A 22831-nucleotide genomic window follows, 5' to 3' on the forward strand; every position below is an offset into this window, starting at 1 on the left:
CCTGTTAAAATGCACCTGCTGGACGCCTTCAGCAGAGACTCTGTCCAGTGGAGCCGAGGTGGGGCCTGAGCATCTGCATTTCTAACAGGCACCCAGGTGCTGTGGTCTGGGGACAACATCCCGGAGTCACTGGAGTTAAGAAACTGCCTGGGCCCTCGGTCGTCTGGAGAAGGGGACAGAACAGCTCACGTTCACTGAGCGCTCATCAGTCCTCAGGCCCTGTCCTAAGGGCTTTGTACACATTACCTTGTGCAGCCCTCACAGCCACCATTGAGGGACCGGATTCACAGCAGGGAATTAGCCATTTGACAGTGTGTGGTCAAGGACACTTACCTTGGTTGTGGGCTCGATCCTGGGCGCTGGTCAGGGCGCGTGCGGGAGGCAACCAATCAATGTGTTTCTCTCATGTCCATGTTTCTCTCTCTCTCTGTCTTTTCCCCTCCCTTCCACTCTCTCTAAAATCAATGGAGAAAATATCCCCAGGTGAGGATTAACAACAAACAAAAAATAAAGAGAGAGAGGGAGAGAGAATGTCCTTGTCCTCAGGAAATATATGCTTGCCTTTAGGAGTTAAGGGGCTATGATCTCTGCAAAAATTCTCAAATGTTTCAGGAAAAAACACAGAGAGATAAAGCAAATGTGGGTATAATCTGGGTGAAGGGTAACTATACTTTCCATGCATCTCTTTTCTAGGTTTAATTATTTCAAAATAAGAAAGCAAGCAAGCAATAGTGTATCTCCCCCATTAGGAAAAATATATACTAATATTTTTCCATGGCAAATCACTCAAGTGGAAAACAAAATTCTTTAAACGTATTTTTCAAAGAATGCATCCTAAAATTGTTTGGACATAGTTCGTTTTTATAATAAACATGTAAAAATGGAATAGAAAATCAGAGCATTTTTCATGTAATATTGACTTTGCGAAACTTGCAATTACATGCATACATGTATGCATACACACACACATATATATACACACATACGTATGCATACACACACATACCTGTGTATTAGAACATAATATTCAATGCGTTTCTGACTGTGGGTTACAGTTTCAAAAATTGTTTGAAAGCCATTCTACTACAGTATCTTTAATAGGATGACTCACCTGGCAACTTACCTGAGACAGCTCCTTTGTGCCCGTTGTGGCATAACAGCAAACCCACTCTCTCGCAAAAGTGTTCCCACTTAGATGATTAATTATAGTTGCTCTTATTTTAAGCCAATTTAATTCCTTTTTATAACAAAGCACAGTACACATAAGTATGTTTGGTGACCCAAAAGGACTTGAACCTTTTTTTAAAAAAATGAATTTATGTATTATTTATATGATTAAATTTTTTAAAAAATTTTCTTTACTAATAGTATTAAATAGTTTTGTTATCCATCCCTTGGGATTATAATGAAGTAGATAATTATAATGAACTAGAAAATAGTGATTTTCTATTACATGGAAAACACTGGTTTGGGAATAAATACCATTTCCAAAAGAGAGCCATTTAAAATGAGAAAACACCTAAATACAGCTTGTAAAGAACACAAACTCCACTGACTTTTAGTATTAATTTATAAAATACACATCAAACATTGCAAAGCAACTAGGATAAACATAGTAGCTTTAAAAATATTATCTAAATCCTGTTTGTAGGGAAGAACTTGGTAGACTACTACATACTAAGGACTTCTAAATTATGAAATCTAACATTAATTTCCTTTCTATTTACCTTCCAATAACCAGTCAGACATCCACCCAATTACAGCACTGAAGGAGCATATCAGTGAACTTATCACAGCTGGAGGCTCAACCCTGCAGGTAACAGCCAGCCACCATCACCAAGTGACACGCTGTCCCAAATAAAGTTCAAACGATCAATGTCTTATAAATAAGCGCCCTCCCTCCCAACCTGTTCAAGAGATACACTGACATACACACACTTAAAGTTCATTACCCACAATTCAACCTTCCATCAATCTGAAGATGGGAACATCTTAAGCAAACAAGAACCAGTTGCTAACCATGAATTAGAACACCTAAAGGTACACAACCCGACAGAGGGGGCTAGCTTTTCCTTGCAAATTTCTACGACTGCAAAATCAAATTTTATTCCTTTATCGGAGTGCAAACTTGAAAGCAGCAGGGATTTAAGGTCAAACAGCATTGGGATCACATTTTAGGGTGGAAGGGATGTTTTAGTACACCATTGTTTCACGGACCCTGAAACTGAGATGAATACCAGGTATTGGATGCAGCACAATGGGTACCAATCCACGATGGAGAGGTCTAAAGTCAGGATGTTGAATTTTTACTAAGAGGATTTTCAAGCTGTTTTTCATCGGGGCAAGGAATCAAAATTATTCTCCACACTGGTTAGCTGAAGAGACCGTGCAGAGACCAACTAAGCCAACGACAGGGTGACTAATTTGGGATTAGAAATGGTCTGTTTTATTTCGGGCCTTTTACTGTACATGTTTCAGGATAAACTGAATTCAATCCATATAGGGTGGCAATAGAAAGTATAACTAAGTGAGTTTGAGTCTCAGAAGATAAACTGTCACATTACAAACCACTTTTGTCTTGTTTCAAATAATCTTAAAGCCTAAATGATAACTCTGATGGATTATCATGCACAATTTCCCACATTTATCAGAATTAAGTACATTTTCAATGCAACCTTCCAGTCAATACATGCATATACACTGAGTGGCCAGATTATGATGATCTCTGAATGCATAATAATGTGGCCACTCAGTGTATATCCCATATAATAAAAGGCTAATATGCAAATTGTCCCCTCGACCAGCAGGCAGGCCGGTCAACCGCCCATGTCCCCTCCCCCTGGCCAGGCTGGCTGGACCCCACCCATGCACGAATTCATGCACCGGGCCTCTAATATATATATGTATGTGTGTGTGTGTATATATACACACAGACATATATACATACATATACATACACACACTGAGTGGCCAGATTATTATGCGTTCAGAGATCATAATAATCTGGCCACTCAGTGTATAGTTGTAGTGGATGTACATACAATTTCATGTTATCTTTTAATCTTCACCCGAGGATATTTTTCCACTGATTTTGAGAGAGAGTGTAAGAGAGAAATATCGATGTGAGAGTACCACATCGATTGGTTGCCCCTGCACGTGCCCTGATGAGAGGGCCTGCGCCGAGGAAGAGCCTGCAACTGAGGTACGTGCCCTTGACCAGAATGGAACCCGGGACCCTTTGGTCTGCAGGCCGATGCTCTATCCACAGAGCCAAACTGGCTAGGGCTATCTTTGTATTTTTGTTTTTAAAGATTTTTATTGATTTCAGAGAGGAAGGGAGAGGGAGAGAAACATCAGTGATGAGAGAATCATTGATCGGCTGCCTCCTGCACGCCCCACACAGGGGATAGAGCCCGTAACCCGGCATGTGCCCTGACCGGGAATTGAACCGTGACCTCCTGGTTCATAGGTGGATGCTCAACCACTGAGCCACATTGGCTGGGCTCATGTTTATCTTTTAAAAATTAAGTTAAGGAAGCCAGGACTTTGCTATAGCTTATATAATGGGTGATAGGTAAATAACTGTTGGGCACTTTTCATATATTTGCAAACAAGAAAGTAGCCTTTATACAAGTCTATCTTTATTTGTAAAAAATAATATACAACTAAAGCCAATTTGATTTTAAAATCAAAGTTCAGTTAATGATAATGTACATTTTATAATAAAATTGTAGTAAAATACTGACATTTGATAGTTTAAACAGTGTCATCCATGTACAAATCATGTTGTCATATGTAAAATTTAATTAGAAAATTCATAGTTCACAAAAGTACATACATTTTGTTGATAGCACATGAGAACATTAGCATAAATTTACTTAAAGATACAGAACAAAATTCACAGTTAGGCTTGACACTTAGTACTAGGAAATTTTATGCTGCATCCACTGATACTTTTGTTAACGATGATACACTTGAAATAACTGATTCAGACAACCAATGAATCCACATTTTATTGTATAACCAAGATCTATTGGTTTTACAATACGTCTAATAATCAATTATTTTACCAATAATTTAAGTGAGATCTAGCTGAAGACACCACTGACATGTATCTTTAGCAGGATAATTAAAATAAGAAGCATTAGAAGCTTTGACTTCCATTTTCATGAAGACATACAAGTCGTTAAAATTTGTACAAAAAGTCAAGCCCTGAAGTATTCCCCCCCACAAGAAAAGTTCTGATGTTAAAAACTTTGTTAAAAAAAAAAAGAGAGAGAGAGGTAGTGTGTGAAAGTATTTTTACTTAAAATGTTGAACCCCTGCACCGCTTATAAATGAAATTTAACCTTATACATATTATCATTGTTTTGTCATTCAAGAGTCAAATGTATAACTCACAGAATGTTAAAGCTGGAATGCTATTATAAAACAGTGGTATGTAAGTGGAAGAACTTCGGTGAATTCAACAAAAAGTACATTGTATTACATAATATTTGTGCAATTAATAGTTTAGTGACAATATGTTTAGTGGTAATGTGAACAAAATACATTTAAGTATTCTGAGTCAAGTGATCTTCATTTAATCAAGACTTTACTTCTTCATATATTTTGACCATATAGAGAAAATATCCTTCAAAACGGAGTCATCTGATTCTTCATTGTTTTAATAGCACACAATTGTTATAGGTATCCATACTAGCCCTACCATAAAATTAATCAATAAATAACTCTGACAGTAATATCCATAAGCCACAGGGAACTTATGTATTTCATACTATTCTTTGTTTCTATATACAAGCATTCTGTAGTGTTTGTGCACATTGTATAGTGAAATCAGGCAAGGAATGGAAGTTAGCAGCCTTACACTTAACTTGTTCTAAGTGGATGCATTAGAAAGTAATAAATAGCTTCATAAAATCAATAGTGATAAAGTCTACCTGTCAAAGGTGAATACTATATAATTTTCATAAAGTGTAGGCAGTGTTCCTAGAAATCCCATGAAGGAAAACCCAAGTTGTTCATATAAAAAGTGCACAAGTTTGTCCTGTGTGTAAAAAAATCTCTGAATTTGGGTGCATTTTTTAAAATCCAAAATGATTTGCACTTCTCGAATACATTAAAAGAGTATAAAAGCACACCAACAACACACACAAGAAAAGGATAATTTCCAATGAGATTAGGAATGAGGGTGAGAAGAGGTGAAGAGGTTGAGGTTAAGGGAGAGTCTCCCAATGCCCAGAGTCAGCGGCACTGCCATTTCCAGGGTAAGTTACACCCACATGGAATGCGTTTGTGAGAATGAAAACTATAGGAAGGACAGGCAGGCACCTGAACAACTGGTAGAGTTTCTTAATTCAGGAACATAGTTTTGATGCCTTATAACATAGGAAGCAACTCCTAAAAATAGACAATCAGTTTGATTTCTTAGAAATTAGGAAAAAAAGCACTTGGAAACATTGCCTGTTACAATTCACAACAGAGGAACATTAAAATATCAAAATAAAATACAGAGAACATAGGAGCTGAGGTCCCCAAGGTACCAAAAGTTAGAATGAGACTTCTTCACATTAGAATTTTTAAAAATACAAAGGAAAAATTAACTGGGCTCTGCACAGCAGGTTAAATATGCAACCACTTCAAACGGAAATTATCTAGTCCTCTCACACAGTTCTAGAATGTGCTCTAACATCCAGTTATCTGTAGACAAAACAGCAAAAGCACATAATCGCATTAGCAAAGGCCCCTTTGTTTTAGATTTAAATTTACCTCTGACCCACCAAAGTTTATATTAGCAATTATCAAACTACTATTTTAATAACATTTTGAGCTTGCAATATTATTTTTTCTCATGCCCATTCCAGGTCACTGGTTCAGAGGTATATATGCTTTAAACTAGCGGAATGTATAGGTTCCCATGGCATCTTCACTCAGAAAACAGTCAGATAGTGGTTTCATAGTGTTATGATTGTTCCATCTTCTTCTAAGAGTTTTTGATTTGGAACACGCGTTTCAAATTCAGTGTTTGTGCCACTTGCTGCCTGTGTTAAGCTCACTTCATTAGAAGGAATAAAACCATTCTGTCCAGACTCCAAATTGAGTTCCATTTGTGTTAATGATTCTAAGCTCTCCGTGTTAGGAACAGCTTTGGGAATCTGCTGTGGCACTCCATTATCTTCAATAACAATGTCATCTTCATCACTGTCTTCATCCTCTGGCTCAAAGCTGGGTTCCATCTGCTGTGGACAGCCGAGAAGGCTGTTATCAGTAGACTGGCCGGAGCTCCCGGAGGTCCGACTGTTCCTAACGACATTGTTCCTCTGGTTTGCTGGTCTCACTGTTATGATGAGGTTGCGGCTATTTGCAATCATCATATCCGTTACTTGATCCAGACTCTTCCCTGAAACTTCTATGCCATTAACTTCTAAAACTTCATCATTAACGGCTAACAGTCCTGTGCTTTGAGCCAGACCTCCCGGGACAAGTCTGGATATAAAGATCCCTGGGACCTTCTCTAAGCCATGTGGCGTGACCCTAACACTGGAGCCATCCCGGATGTAGAATCCTAAGGGTTTCTCAGTGCCGTATTTGTACAGACGGACCCTACGATGCGTTTCTGGGAGAATATCCACGTCTATAATGGAAGACACAGGTCTGAAGTCTTGGGGCATACTAATGACTATATGAGGCTTTTTCCTGTGGTTGTCAGGACGCAATACATTGGTTAAAACATTCTTCTTCTTTGTTAGTGTGTCTGTACCAAAGGCACTGTAGTCTGCTTCTTCTGTTTAAAAATAAAATAAAATAATTATAGAAATGCTGTGAAAACACCCATTTATCTGCAGTTGAATCTGTACAGAAAGGATAATTAAAATGTATTTGGTACATAAACACACTAGTTAAACATTAGCTTATTCTAATGGGATCAAAATGTAGTGCAGAAGATACGCTATATCAGAAAAAAAACACTAGGTGGCCCTCTCAAGTACACATAAAATTACCCAATGTGCATGTTAAATATAACAACGCTCAATAACTATGAAACAACATGAATCATGGCCAAATGAAATTCTGGAAAGTTTTGCAAACACATTCTTTTTTTTAAATATATTTTTATTGATTTCAGAGAGGAAGGGAGAGGGAGATAGATAGAAACATCAATGATGAATCATTGATCGGCTGCCTCCACCCCACACAGGGGATCAAGCCCAGAACCTGGGCATGTGCCCTGACTGGGAATAGAACCATGATCTCCTGGTTCAGAGGTCAACACTCAACCACTGAGCCACACCGGCCAGGTGCAAACACATTCTTAAACCAATTACTTAAAATGCATTTTGCCCTGTTTAATGGCACAGCTGCTCTTCATTCCACAGTTTTTCTTCATGTCCTGTAGGAATTTGCCAGAGTCATGGTTTTTAGGTAAAAATCTTCCCATTTTTAAATGCTGACACCCAGTTAAACAACAACAAAAACCTATTTGAGTTAAATAACACCCGGGGGTTGTATTCATTCTTCAAGCCAACAATTTATAATCTCTGATGTACATTAAGGGACAACAGGGCACCTAAAACCAGGTATTCTTAGATCACATAGATCAAGGAAGACCAGCCATAAACAAAGCATCTCATCAGAGAATGAGAGGTAGAAAAGGAAATGAAATTAATAGCAGGCACACGAGCACACGAGTTGAAATCCCATTTCAACTAAAATAAAGGCAAAAGGCCCCCCCAAAAAAAAACTAGTTCAAAATCCTAGTGTCGGCTACTGCTACAGAGAATAGTAACATCACCGTTTGTCCAAGGCTTCAATTTGTATTCTCTCCTGTGACCTTCTGCCACCCGCCCCCCTACCCCCCCTACACACACACTCTTAACTATTATCATCATTACTTTATATACTAGGAAATGATGGGGACATAATAAGTTAGAGAGAAAAGACTAGACCCAGGAGTTCTTTCTAGGCCAATACCTGACACATTCATACAATGAATGTTAAGTATCAACTGTGTGTCAGAGTATAGAGAACTTCGGCATTTTTTTCCCCATGCTACTTGAACATCTTCAAAAGCTAGTTTCAGAGAAATGTACAAGACTAGGGGTACTTAATTATTTTGGCATTTTCCCCCCCTCTCCACCCAGGATAATTTTGTCCTCATTTATAGATAAAATATTTAGACTGGGTTCTAACAGAGACAGAAATTTATAATTTGGCTGTGGAAATAAATTCATTGACACAAAAATCTTTTTGGCAAAATTTGGCCAAAAAATCTAACAATCATCTTCTAAATGTGTTCTTTTCAAAATTACATATTTTCATTTTAAAACAATCAATTAAGAAAACCCACCTAATATAAGAAAAATTCCAGTCCACACAAACTGCGAACAAAATTAAGTTGCCTACATACCTATTCATGGGAAACCTGACCCCCAAACCCTCAAATCTGCATAATTTGGCATTGCATCCTGACCCTGTTTGAATGCTCTCTGCTAAATTCTCAGAAGCAATATGCCCCTGTACAAAGGCACCTTTGTTCTCCCATCTAGCTAATCAGTTTCCAGCCACTGGGAAAAAATATTTTGGCAGAAAGCCAGGGTGCAGGGTGTTAGTTTAAAGTGTAAAGGTGAATGTCCACAGGGAGTAGGAGTTCACTTTCTACCTGAGTATGTATATCAAAGCACTGAACTCAGACTGTGATGGGAAGTTTGGAAATGTGGTTTATAGCAACCTTCCACTTGTATAAAGCCAGGCTTACGCAACAGTACATGATACCGGCTTATAGAGCAGCACCTCCCTTACCCCAAGCCTGCCCCTCAGCAGACCATCTCAGCTAACAGGAACGACAACGAGCCACCTGCAAGGCCACTGAACTGCCAAGGATGTCTCACTTCTTTCCACACAAAAAGCTCCTGTGCGTTACTTACCGAGGAGCCCTGCAGGCCCTTAGTCTGTAAACATTAATTCTGAAAAGCCTGGTTATCTCATTCCTTAGCTCACAGAGAGTCAAAAGTTACAGAGTGAGAGGTAAGGGTCCACTAGTGAGTGGCAGACACAGATACAAGAAATAAAAGCCTACAGTGGATAAAAAGCAAATCTTGGGGGGGGGGCGGGGGGTGAAGCATCAGCATCCTTTTATAGTAACAAAATAGGAACAGTTCATGTTAGAGCCATTAAGAAAGTTCAAGATTATGACTTGTTTGAAGTTCAGCAGGAAGACAGGTAAGAATGAAATGATTTTTGAAATTGTAATCTAGGGGCTGTAAACCTTCTTCTGTAAAGAGCCATACAGTAAATATTTCAGGTCCTGGAGGTCACACGGTTCCTGTTGCAAAAGCAGCCATAGGCAGACCATAAAGGAATGAGCTTGGCTGTGTTCCAAGGAAAACTTTATTTACAAAACAGCCAGCAAGCCTTAGTTTGCCAACCCTTGTTCTAATCCAAAATGGTTAAATGAAACAGATCTGGCAACTTTACAAAGATTAAACATCACTTAAAGAAATATTCAAATTCTGTAGATCCCTTCACTTCCTAATAAGAAAAATCAATCACCAAATATTAAGAAGTATCTCGTATGTGGTTCAGCATTGTTTTCTGGGCCATAGATCAAGTGAACAAAACAGATAAGGTGCTTGCTTTCATGGTGCTTATAGTCTAAAGGAGGAGATGGCAATTAATTTCAAATAATTGAATTATTACAAAGGTGCCAAGAGCTGTGATGTACACTGTGCTGTGCAAGTATGTAAATGAGAACCTAGCATGGTGCACAGGAAAGGAAAGGCTTCGTCAGGAAAGTAAGGATCACGCTGAGACTAGTTAATCAGGGAAGGACATTCCAGGCATAGAATACAACAAATAAAGAGAGGAGCAGGATGGAGGTAGGGGAAGGAGTCCAATGTACAGTCACGCACCGCTTAACAGGGATATGTTCTGAGAAATGCATCGTTAGGCAATATCATCGTTGAGCGAACATCATGAGTGACTTACACAAACCTAGATGGTATAGCCTACTGCACACCTAGGCTAGCTACATGTTCTAGCCTAGTGCTCCAGAGATACAACCCTGTACAGCAGGTTACTGCATAAAACTACACGAGATTAAATCAAGCACAAGAGAAAATGATGCAATCAAGAGACATGAGCCCTAGCTGGTTTGGTTCAGTGGACAGAGCATCGGCCTGCAGACTGAAGGGTCCTGGGTTCGATTTTGGTCAAGGGCACATGCCCAGGTTGCAGGCTCGATCCCCAGTAGGGGGCATGCAAAAGGCAGCTGATCAATGATTCTCTCTCATCATTGATGTTTCTATATCTCTCTTCCTCTCTGAACTAAATAAAAATATATTAAAAAAAAAAGAGAGAGAGACATGAGATAGGGATGCTGCCGGTGTTAACAGGGCCTACTGTTTTCAGCAAACTTTTTTGTGAATAAGTACAAAGAGTAAACTCTAAAATAACAATGAGAAGTATAGTACATATGTAAACCTGCAACAGTCTTTTATGATCATAATCAGGTATTAAGTGCTGTACATAATTGCATGGGCTGAACTTTTATAGGACTGGCAGTGCAGTAGGTCTGTTTACCAGCATTAACACAACTGCATGAGGAATGTGATGCACTCCCACCTTACTACAGCCACAACATCGTCACTAAGCGATAGGAATTTTTCAGCTCCTGTATTCTAATGGAGCACCATATATGTGGTCGAATTTGTTGACAGAAACCTCATTATGTGGCCCATTGACTGTAGTGAGGTTAAAGGGTGGCTGGGGGAGAGGGGGCGGGGAGGAGAAGGAGGAGTCCAGAGCCAAGTCAGAAGCAGCCAGGGGCCAGGCAGACCAATGGGGACTTCAGGGAAGTGTTAAGGATTATGGGCTTCGGCCTGAGGGCAACAGGAAGAAAACCAAGGGTTTCGGTTTTTCTCTAAAGCTCTGGCTTCGAGCTGGAGAATGGACCTGGGAGGAGATAGGAGGCTGTGCAGTGGTTTAGAATGGCACCTGGCCTGAAGCAGAGGCAATGGAGATAGGGCAAAACACCTGAAAAATAACTAGAACACAGTTTTAACAGGCTTGGTGACTAAGGAAAACAGGTATGTGTCGAAGGTGGCTCCCAGGTTTCCATCATGAGAACTGGTGTCATATTCTGAGATGTTATTCCACAATTTCCTCTCTTCTTTTCTCTATTTTATTTAATGTTTAATTTCTGGGGCCATACCTTTTGTTAAACTGTGTGGTTTTTTTTTTACAACTTACTATTACAATGTATATACCTTAGACATTTCTAAATTAAACCCTGATTCATTAAAATATAATCTTAAAGTCCATTTGCAAAATAATGTCCACTGTACAGGTGTCGGGGCCACAAGGCCATGTCCTAAGTGAGGGGATGCTTAAAGCAAGGCCCTTCTAGAGAGTCCAACAAACTCCTCTGAATAAATCCAAGATGCAGACATATTTGTCTAATGTCACACAAAAACAGGTGGTGATACATACAGCAAGAACTGTGGTGTGCACATTCTGATCAGATCTGGCAAGGAGTCTCTGCATTTCAACAGACCCCAGACTTGGCTGATCACCATGACTGGCTGGGAAGTTTTTTATTTTTTTAATACACATTTCCCTGGCTGTATTCCAAACCTACAGGAATAACCTGAGTATTTTTTAAAGGTACAACCTTAGGATATTTTCTAATATTGTTTGTCGTACAATAATAATCTAAACAACAAGAGGAGGAAAACTACTCTGTACCTTCTCTTCCCCTCCCCCAAACAAATGATGATACTCTAAACTCCAGTGGGGATGGGGGCTGGCAAAAGATCTGGAAATCCTCTCTGTGAAAATAAACTTTAAAGATATCAGGTTTTTTGTTTTGTTTTTGCTTCCATGATAACTGCCCTAGAAATGGAGTATGGGGTTTTTCTTCTAACAAATTATTACAAAATATAAAACTTTTCATTCCTATCTTCAAGTTCAGGCTATTAAGTAGCTTACGCATTCAACCCTGAGCTTTCACTTCAAAGACACTCTGAATTCCAGATCTTCAGAGGGTAGTTCATCTGCTAACGATGGGAGGGTGTGGCCCTTTAGGGGTGGTCAGAAGAAACCCTTCTGAGAACATGATCTGTGCTAAGATCTGAAGGATGAAGAGGCAGCTATGGGAAGAGCTAGAGGGAAATCTTTCTTAGAAGAAAAAGCAAGTGCAAAAGCAGAGACAGCAACAAAGTCTGAGGGACTGGAAGCCGGTGTGGCTGTGATGAGGGAGGAAGAACTGAGGAAGATGAACTGGCAAAGGCCAAACAAGGAAGGAGTTTCTTTTGGATGCAATGAAAAGCCAGTTCAGGGTTTTAAGCAGGAATGAATCAACCAACTTCCTATTCATTTTTTGCTTAAGTCATGTTTGTATTATATATATATGTGTGTATATATATATATATATATATATATATATATATATATATAATCCTCACCTGAGGATATTTTTTCCATTGATTTTTAGAGAGAGTGGAAGAGAGGGAGGAGGGGGGAGAGAGAGAGAAAGAAAGAAAGAAAAATCAACATGAGATTGACACATCAATTGGTTGCCTCCCACACGTGCCTGACAGGGGATCAAACCTGCAATCAAAGTACGTGCCCTTGATTAGGAATCGAACCCATGACCCATCGGTCCTTGGGCCGATGTACTAAACCACTGAGCAAAACAAGCCAGGGCTTAAATTTATATATTTTTTAAAGACTTGTCTGTTGAATGGACTACCTATTTCTAAGCCAAACTCTGAGACTATTAATTGTATTGGATGTTTATCTCTATGACATAGAAAAGTTTTGTTCACATAGAAACATTTAAAAAGGAAATAGCAGAAGATAACCATCCTTAAAAGATGTCAGGACTAATTAATCCCATGATCACATAAGTGTTACAAATCCAGTAGCAAAAACACGTGGTGGTATAATCCAACTCATATAATCTTTCTAATGAAGGGAATAATTTGTCAGGCGGCAGCGGTTTAAAAATAGTCATTTTTACATTTGAATACACATTCCAGAGAGCAACTAAATTTTTAGTGAAAATTGCAACTGCTAACAAGAAAGGCCTACTATCTAACAACAATTATTTAAATTATTCTACTCAAAATGACAAATTCCACTCAAATGTTTTGTCCTTCTCTCCTCTACTGCAGTTCTTCTCTAACATTCTATACATAGTTTTCTAAGGTCTTTATTTACCATTTCTAATTTCCTAACACGGTTTAAACTCACCAGCCAGATAAGCTTTTCTGCCCTAAAACCAAACCAATTTTCTCTTAAGTCCATTCCTCTTCCATATTCTGCTGCTCCTCCAATTCATCCCAACAGCCAAATTAATCTCCTAAAGTAATACTCTAATTGTACCACACCCCTGTTATCTACAAAATCCATCTGGTGGGGGGGGGGGGCGGGTAGGGAAAATTGTGTTTGTTAATATTTTGTAAACAGTCAAGTGATAAAGATATAAGTTACGCTTGGCAGGTTATTCTGTTGGTGGACTTTAGTTCCTCCAAACCCAGAAAAGCTAACATACATAATCAGTGGAATTTCAAAGCCCTGGGAGTGGTCCCATGCTTATCAACTGATTGGAAAGAAAGTTTCATCTTCAAGGGTAATCCCTACCATTCTGTTTCTGGGTTGGTTTACAAACACAGCAAGGCTTTAATTATCCCACCAATACAGTGCCTGCTGCTTCCCTGCTAGCTTTCTAAAGCTCTTCATTTACCAAAGACAAAGGAATAAATGGCATACACCCTGCCCATCTGCAGACAGAGAGACACACATGAAGGAAGACACAAAGTTAAAAAAATAAAAACTTAGGACTCAAAGACATTTAAAAACATTTGCAATATAAAGTGGCTACTTCAAATGTTCTTTTATAAGACAAATATCAACATTTATATTCCTCCAAAATAATGAGTTGCTATCTAATTTTCCAGATGAGTAACTACTAATTTGCTTTCTGTGAACAATATCCTAAAAGAGAAAGGAAAGAAAACAGTCTCTGGATGCCTGCCTACTACATGCCGGGGGCACTGTATTTAGCTCTTTCAATCCTCCTAGTAATCCTATGAGATAATATGCCCATTCTATAGAAAAAGACATTGAGACCCAGGAAGGATAAATAGCTTTCCGTTAGGTATCTATTAAGTACAGCACTTGAAAGTTGGTTGTCACCAAAAAACTAGAATGTTTCTCTGACTCCAAAGTCATACTCTTTCTACCACATCTTCCAGAATGAACAAAATTTCATTCATTATAGTGAAGATTCAAGAAATTCCGAATTTCTATTTTTAAAAATCTAAGAGGGTTATAATTAAAGTAATTAAAACCACAAACTTTCTGCCCTGGCCAGGTGGCTTAGTTGGTTGGAGCATCATCCTGTATATCAAAAGGCTGTGGGTTCAATCCCTGATTGGGGCTACAGAAGGCAACCAATCGATGTTCTCTCTCACATTGATGTTTCTCTCTCTCTAAAATCAATAAGCATATTATTGGGTGAGGATTAAAAAAATACAAAAACAAAAACCCCCCACAAATTTTCTAAAGTACACTATTGAAGTGTAAAGATAATCATTAAACCAGTAATACTGAAAATGTTTTAAACTCACTTGTTGCTTAATATGGTAAGATTCACAGAAAATGTCTATTCAGTAAGTTTGTGGCAAAGTCTGTGTATCCTATCAATGAGAAAAATAAAACCATTTCTATTTGTAAAACAATTTTTGTAAACAGTGGTACTTACCTTTTTTTTGTATAAAAATCCTAAGCAGTGGATTGGCCGTTGAAACAGCTTTGTGATAATTATCATCGTTATTTATAGGTAGTAAGTCTCCATGGATGTCTGCGTAGCCTACTAAAACATCAACATTTGGGATCTTATGAACATGTTGCAGTAATCCGTAAAACTCCTCAAATTTTCCCGGTTTTGATCTTTCCAGTGAAAAACGACGAAATTCAGCTCCAAACTATAAAGACAAAAAATGTATTAATTTAAAAAAGTTAACAGGACTCAATTTTAAAATGCATGCCACAGAAAATTATCAGGCTTATTATTTCTCTTAATAAAGAAGATAGTTCCAGTGACACAGTCTATTGTCAGAAACCTCATCATCTGGAGATAAAATAACATAAGAAAGGCACAGGGATGTGCCTTCTTGATGCTGTATCTCTGAAGGGCAATCACTTTAAGAGATGCAGGTTTACCTCAATGCCCGGGCACCTAGGCCGAATTGGGGACTGTCCTCTCACACCCTGTCTGCAGCCCAGATCCTGAAAGCAGCACTCTCCTCACTCAGGCCTGGGGGTAAGAGGTGCCCAAGTCTTTATTTTGACCATTAACAAAAAGCATCTAAGTTTCTTCCCCCATAAAAGGAATTGCTATTTCACAAAAGTGGCAAGAATGAACAGAAACAGGTACAAAAAGTACTTTGAGCTTCTTGGCATTTAAAATATGATACAAATGGAGGCACAGTATTTAAGAAATCAGTCTAGAGATAAGCATCTTCCTTATTATTATTATTAAAAAGCTTTATTAATACGTCAAATATATGTCCTACAACTACCCAGGAGCACAAGAAGTGTTTACATGCTTGGCATAGGGCTAGACCCTAGAGATTGAAAGGCTCAGGCCTACATGAGCTTACCAATTAGTGGATAAAGAGACTAGTTACATCAGAGAGGTATTAAGGGATCATACCACCAGGGAGTAAATGACACCTCTACCAGGTCCAATATTTATCTTCACAATTCTGATTCTCAGGTCTGCTTCCCTATGCTAGAATCACACCTCTGTTCTCCAAATGCTGAATTAGTCAAGCGGCCCTTATTCAACACTAAGGACTGAGTTCATCTAGTCCATGAACAACAGGATCTATAGCACTTACTAGTGCTATGGGACTAGCATGGCATTTCTCCCCAAAAGTGGAAACCTAGGAAAGGTTAATCAGCCTGGCTGGTGTGGTTCAGTGGTTGAGCATCAACCTATAAACCCAGAGATCATGTTCAATTCCCAGTCAGGGCACATGCCAGGGTTGGGAGCTCCATCCCTAGTGTGGGGCATGCAGGAGGCAGCTGATCGGTGATTCTCTCTCATCATTGATGTTTCTATATCTCTCTCCCTCTCCTTTCCTCTCTGAAATAAATAAAAAAAAAAAAATATATATATATATATATATATATATATATAAAAAGGTTAATCAGCCTTCCTCAAAAAGGTGTACCCAGCCACACACGTGGAAAATGCTACATAACTATAGTCACACTCTTAGGGGTTACTGTGGAGACCAGATAGTAAAAGTTCAGTTAAGTCCTGCAGTTGATTAAAAAATTTTTAAAGCAAATGTTTGCAAATGACTTTGGTCAAGATGGTGGCATAAGTAAACAGGGTAAGCACCTTCTCCCACGACCGAATCAAAATTACAATTAGCCCTAGCCAGTTTCGCTCAGTGGATAGAACTTAGGACTGAAGGGTCCAGGGTTCGATTTCCAATCAAGGGCGTTTGCCTAGTTTGCAGGCTCGATCCCCACCCTGGTCAGTCAGGGTTTGTGTGGGAGGCAACCAATCGATGTGTCTCTCACATAGATGTTTCTCTCTCTCTCTCTCTGTCTCTCCCCCTCCCGTCTACTCTCTAAAAATCAATGGAAAAATATCCCCTGGGGAGGATTAACAACAATAGCAATAAAATTACAACTAAACTACAGAACAACCATCATTCAGAACCCCCTGAAATCTAGCTGAATGAAGTCCTACAACTAGGGAATTAAAGAAGAAGCGACATCAAGACTGCTCTAAAAGGAAGGTATCATACCCTAGAGGCAAGCTCTGGAAACAGACTGAAAAGGCTTGAATGTAGCAACTATATTCCAGAACTACAAACTATGGGAAATAAGGAAAACAGGATATCTTCAACTAAAAGCTCTACCAGAGAAGCCATCATATCACAAAACTGAATCATGGTGCAAGGAGGTATCTGCGCATCCCTTTTCTGCACTGAATTTCAAATTTTTGGAACAAAGCAACACCCAACCACCATCATATGACTCCCTATGAACTATCAGTTAGATAAGGCTAAAAGGTTTCCACCACTGATTATCTCCCCCCTCACCCCCCCCCGGAAAAAATACCCTTTAGCCCTAGCGGATTTGGTTCAGTGGATAGAGCGTCGGCCTGCAATCTGAAGGGTCCCAGGTTCGATTCGGGTCAAGGGCACGTGCCCAGGTCGAGGGCTCAATCCCCAGTGTGTGTGTGTGTGTGTGTGTGTGTGTGTGCGCGCGCGCGCGCGCGCGCGCGTGTGTGTGTGGGGGGGTGTAGGAGGCAGCCAATCAATGATTCTCATCATTGATGTTTCTATCTCTCTCTCCCTCTCCCTGCTTCTCTGAAATCAATAAAAATATATTTTAAAAAATATCATTTAAATGGTTTACATTCAATATATAAGCATCTGAATATTATAAAAAACCCAAAAAAACAAATGTTTGCCAAATGTGCTTGACCACTGAACTCATTTTTCCTCTAAATAGCTATTATGAGTAAGAAATACTAATGCACCACTAAGACAGCCTTAAGCACCCTGCAGACAAAGTTCCTATCAGAATAATTTGAGGTTACAAATGTGTCAATTCATTTTTCCAAGGACCTTATGGGTATCTGGAGTCACAGCTCTTACTCGATGAAGTTCATCTGCCTTGCTTACCCACGCTGCTCACTAGTTTTACATTAAAACTCACCAAAACCACCTATTACCTCTAATAAATAATTAAAAATTTCCAAAATACATTCCTGAACCATAAACACTAACACTTGTCAAGTAATACAAGGTGACTCATATTCAGGGCTCTCAAAAAGTTTAGTCACACCTTCTCATTTCAAAGTAAATAAAAACTCGGGAACACCCTTCATATCAGAGTTAGTCTTATGATGTTATCAAAAGTCATAGTTTCTCCTTCATTTCTTTATTCTGGTATCACAACGTAAAGTTCCTAGGGCTTTGATTCACCCCAGTGTTTATCACTTCCCATGATCCAGAAATGGGAGTAACATCTATCTAATCACTGAATATTTTAGGGCTTCAGTGCTTTTGCTAAAGCTACTGGATGAAAATTCTTTGCTCAACATTTTCTTCTCTCGCTTAAATGTTATGAAAAAAACAATAGAAAACTGTATGGCTCACAGTAGATGTGCCCTTTGGCAAATGTTAGCAGGAAAAAAAGAGAAATTGTTATGCTTCTTGCATCAGAACAATAGGATTAAGAGAACTTTTTTACTACATAAAAACAAAACATGAAGGTAGAGATAAAATTAAGACCAATCAACAACTATTCATTATATAAACCATTTACAACTTTTTTAGCTTGGTCTAATTTGTTTTGATTACCCAGAATGTGAATCAACACCCTTCTCCTACCATCTGTTGGTACATTCTAGAAATGCAAACTTAATTTTAATATTCTGTTTGTCCATGAATAATAATTAGGAAATGTACAGCTCAAAGACTGCTCCAAGGTTATTAAAGGACACCACCTTGATTATTGATTAAGAACTTTCCCAACTCTGGCGAAACAGGAAGATAAATCAGTTACCAAAGAAAAGTCACATGGTAGCTGGTATCACAATTTAACTATAGTTATATTTGCAATATTCATTACTTTACTTGTACCATTTTTCCCTTCCATGAGCAAAGATGATAAAGTTGACACTGTTTTCTATGAAGAACAAAGAGATCCTGAAATGTGGGTTTACACATCACCTAGCTGTGGTCACAACCTAACTTCTCAGGGATCATTTTTGTAAAAAGCCATACTACCACTAAAGCAGTGAAAAAGAAAACATCTGTCCAAATACTTTTAAATGGTAAAGGTGACAGGTGTTTTATTTGATCCATTCAAGATAAATGTATCAACCATATATGTTTGAAACACAAGGTGTCACGTTAGTAACAGAGCTTATACCGTGCCTATTTATCAACAGCTAGTATGACAGTGGGATGACACTTCATTCCCTGCAGGTTCTCAGAATGCCTTGGTTCTATCTGAGACACAGTTCACTAAAAGGGCAGTATGGCAGGTCCCATATATAACACTAGTATAGGTTAGACATAAGTATGGGAAAGATTCACAAATCAGTTGACAGAAAGCCTGAAATTCCAGTCCCCAAGAGCTCAAGGTTTCCTAGTCTCGGGAGATCAATTACTGTTTGGTTGTATTTATCAGTGTACCTAGAATTCCTACTCATTTTCTCCCTGTGACCAAAAAAATTAAAGACTTGCTACCAAAATTAGGACCATAAACTGAATTTTAAGATCATGCAATATTGTGTTTTTCTTTTTTTAACCTCAACACCCACAAAACCATACTAGATTTATAACAGAAATGCCATTAGAAGACTCAACCACTGGGCTGCTATCAGCCACTACCACTGCTATACATACTGCTGGAGGAAAAGTTTTCTGTGTTTTAAATCATCTCAACCCTTAGTCCAAGCATGTGTCACTTCCATTTGCGACGGCAGCTCCTTGGGGGTCACAGGGAAGACACGCTCCTTACGTTGCTCTAATTACATTTCGATTCTTAGGAAGCAGCCAGGCTTCTGAAACTAGCAGTTTGCCGACCACTGGCCTATCCTGATACCTGAGTTAACTTTCAGAGAACACTGTAAAATGATGTTAAAAATGAATTCAGATATTCTTGATGTGACTATCTCAGTTACAACTTACAGAACTTCGTCTACCAACTCTAGATAATAAAAAGCATTTACCCACAGGCTCCGGGAAGCTTTCCTTCCCCTCCTTCGCCTGCATTCGAAGTAGTCTTCACTCACCGATGCTTCATTATTTCTGAAGTTGATGCGCTTTTACTTTTTCCTACCCTTTTACGTGTTTTGGTCTTCCCGGTTCTATTTCACATGTGTCTGGGCCCAGCCAGTGCCCTCTCTTTTTTTTTTCTATAAAGCTCTAAGGTTACTCTGTAAAAAGGCTCTAAGGTTTTTGTCATAAAAGCAGAGCTTGGCGAAGTCGTAACCTTTCGAAGCCCCTGTCTTCTCGGAGAATGGCACTAGATTATTTTAAGCTCCTTCTGGCTCTCCAACTCATGAGAACGTTCCCGTGGCTGCCGATCACCTTCAAATTCCAGCTTAAAACCTCCTTTGGAAAGCATTCCCTAACTAATCCCTACAGACTGCCCTGCTCAGGGAGCCTGGAAATGTAGGAATTCAGTAGATACCGAAGTGATTATCAGCAGATTGGCATACCGTTGGTCAAGAATGAAAAACACTTGATGTGAGAAGGCGGCACGATGGAATGAAAACAGCACCCAGACTCGAACTGTGGAGTGCTGCTCAAAGGAAAGGTGATCGTGTCGATGCTATAGACTCAGTGCATACCGAAGTCGGTGCCAGGAACTCCCCGAGCAGGAAGCAAAGCCAACTTTCAAAGGGTTATGTAGTTCGTTGGGCGCCCTCTTCACCACCCCATGCACCCCTGAACCACAGAAGGGGGTAACGTGTTGTGACCGCGGGTGCTCCCAACACCTTTCACTCACAGGCCAGGAGGCAGAATTCCCCCAAACGTTTGGAAACCGCTCTGCGCTCAAATGGCTTGGGTGTATCTTGGCCCTTACTCCCGTCCATGAACAGGAATGAGACGGAAGGAACCAGACAAAGTGCTCCACTGGTCATCGACCCACCTGGGCCAGGAGCAGACACAACCCCCCCCCCCCCCCCCGCCCGCCCTCTCCTTCTCAGCAAGTTTATTATCCACCGTCTCCTGCCTCCAAATCCACCACCGCGCCTCTCGCCGACCCAGACGCCGGGCGGCTCCTCAGGCCGTCCCTGACCGGTCCCTGGCCTCCCCCAGGCCCCCGCTGCCATCAGGACGGCCGCTCCGCCCCGCCAGGGCCCCGCGCACCTTGCTCTTCACCTCCATGGTGCCCAGGCAGCCGCTGCCCGCCCCGTGCCGGTGGCTGCGGTTCATGCTGAGGCCGGGCCCCGCGGCGGCCTCCGGCAGCCGGGCCGCCCCCCAGGAGCGCGGGGAGAGAGTGCGTGGCCGGAGGGCTCTGGACGTGGCTGCGGCCGGGAGCCTCCTCACAGGCACCTGCAGAGGGGCGGCCGCGGCTCGAGTCCCCGCGCAGAGCTCCGCTGGGCGGTTCCTCACGCGGCGAGACCGAGGGTGGGACTGGCCGCGCGGCCAGCGGGGACGCGACTCCCTCCCTCAGGGCCTTGGCGGCACCCGCGGCGGAGGGGGCGGAGGGGGTAGAGGGGCGGAGCAGAGGCGACGGGCTCCGCAGCCTCGCGCTCGGCCGCCTCCCCCGCGAGCCCGCGCGCGCGCACGCGAGCTGGGCGGGAGGCGCGGCGCGCGCGCTCACCTGCAGCCTCCTTCAAGGCCTCGGAGGCTCGCGCTCCGCCCACACCCAATAGGAAGCGCGCACCTGCGCCCGCGGCGCCAACCAATCGGTACACGTCTTGCAGGGCGCATGGGCGGGACACCTTCTAGAAAATCCCGCCCACCGCAGCGCGATTGGCCTCGCGCTGCGAGGGCGGGGCGGGTCACCTGAAGCCCTGGGCCTCTCTGACCCAGAGGGAGAGTTGGAAAGCGCATGCACCCGCCCTGTGGTTTCCGCCCCGGGAAGGCCAGCCGGAAGCGCGAGCGCACCTGGAGACGAGCTGGGGTGGGTGGGCCTTTTGCGCACGCGCGGGCGCGGGCGCGGGCCGGGTTGCCCGGGCCGGGGTTGAAGCTCGCACCCGGCTGGGGGATATAACGTGCCGCCGGGTGCGTGGTCCAGGGGCGGGTGGGTTTCACCTGCCCCTCCTGCTAGCCAGCACTTTGGGATGCTGCAGCCTGAAACAACGTCCCTCCACCACCCATTTGCGTTCTTTAGGTGTCAGGCTGCAACTCTGGTTGCAAAATTCAAGTTTTCCCGCTTCTACCACAGTTACGGGGGGAGAAAGAACCTCGGGGTTTTTCTGGTTTGGTTTTGTTCGTAGAGACTTTCTGCGATCCGTCAGGTCCTAGGGGGTAGAATGGGTGCCTGGAGGGAGGGAACGTGGGCTGAGGCCCGGGATGGCCCTCGCAGGTCTGGCCTCCCTCGGGATTTCTCCTAGACAGGCCCTCCAAAGCTTTTTTCTTTTCCTCCTTTTTCTTTCTTTATTTTAATGTCTTGAGGTCTTCCTCTCCCGTCCTCCAGCCATTTCTTGGCCATTTGCTGTTTCTACCAATAACAAAAGATTGACTCCTCTCCAAATGCTCTAGAGTCCGTTTCGCCTCACAGAGACCCTGTTTAGCTTTGGCCGCGATGAGGAGGTGAGGAGGAGACCCCCAGATCCTTGCACCCACCTGCAGAAGGGCTCACTGTGGGATTACTGCTCAACAAAGAGCTGTTGAGCCCTCTCCTGAGCTGGGCCTGGGCCCGCAGGCGGGTGTCTAACCTGGAATGGCCAAGAGTAGCTGGTTAGGATGTTTCATTCCACCTGAGTCCTCAGGGCCTTACTCCCTCATCTCACATCCCTCCTAACACCTTGCACACCTCCATGTCAGCATGTGACTCACAAGGTGCAGTTTTCCTGTGTGTGTGTGTGTGTGTGTGTGTGTGTGTGTGTGTGTGTAATTCACTTCTGCCCTGGATGAAAGCTGTGGGAAGGCAGAGACCACATCGGCTTTGTTCATTGTTGAGCGTGTAGCATGGGACCTGACTCCTGGCAAGTGCTCAGATAGGTCTTTGCTGGGTGCTGGTGCTGAGGGAGTGTGTTTTCTCCATGCTAACTTGCCCCACCTGGCTTCAAAGGTGAAAACCCCATCTTTTCCCCTGAGGGGTTCAGGTC

The 22831-nt window shown here is 41.6% G+C and overlaps 1 protein-coding gene across 1 annotated transcript; it reads right to left on the reverse strand.

The window, feature by feature from the left end:
• Window positions 1-3455: 3455 nt before the first annotated feature.
• Window positions 3456-21308, reverse strand: PARD6B (par-6 family cell polarity regulator beta). Its single transcript, XM_079784873.1, has 3 exons — window positions 20922-21308; window positions 14765-14987; window positions 3456-6784 (listed from the first exon to the last, which is right to left on the reverse strand). The coding sequence occupies exons 1-3, from the start codon at window positions 20985-20987 to the stop codon at window positions 5955-5957; spliced, it is 1119 nt and encodes a 372-aa protein (XP_079640999.1). The 5' UTR covers window positions 20988-21308; the 3' UTR covers window positions 3456-5954.
• Between the last annotated feature and the right edge of the window lie 1523 nt (window positions 21309-22831).

This window comes from Cnephaeus nilssonii (assembly GCF_951640355.1).
Source record: "Cnephaeus nilssonii genome assembly, chromosome: 11".
NCBI lineage: Eukaryota > Metazoa > Chordata > Mammalia > Chiroptera > Vespertilionidae > Cnephaeus > Cnephaeus nilssonii.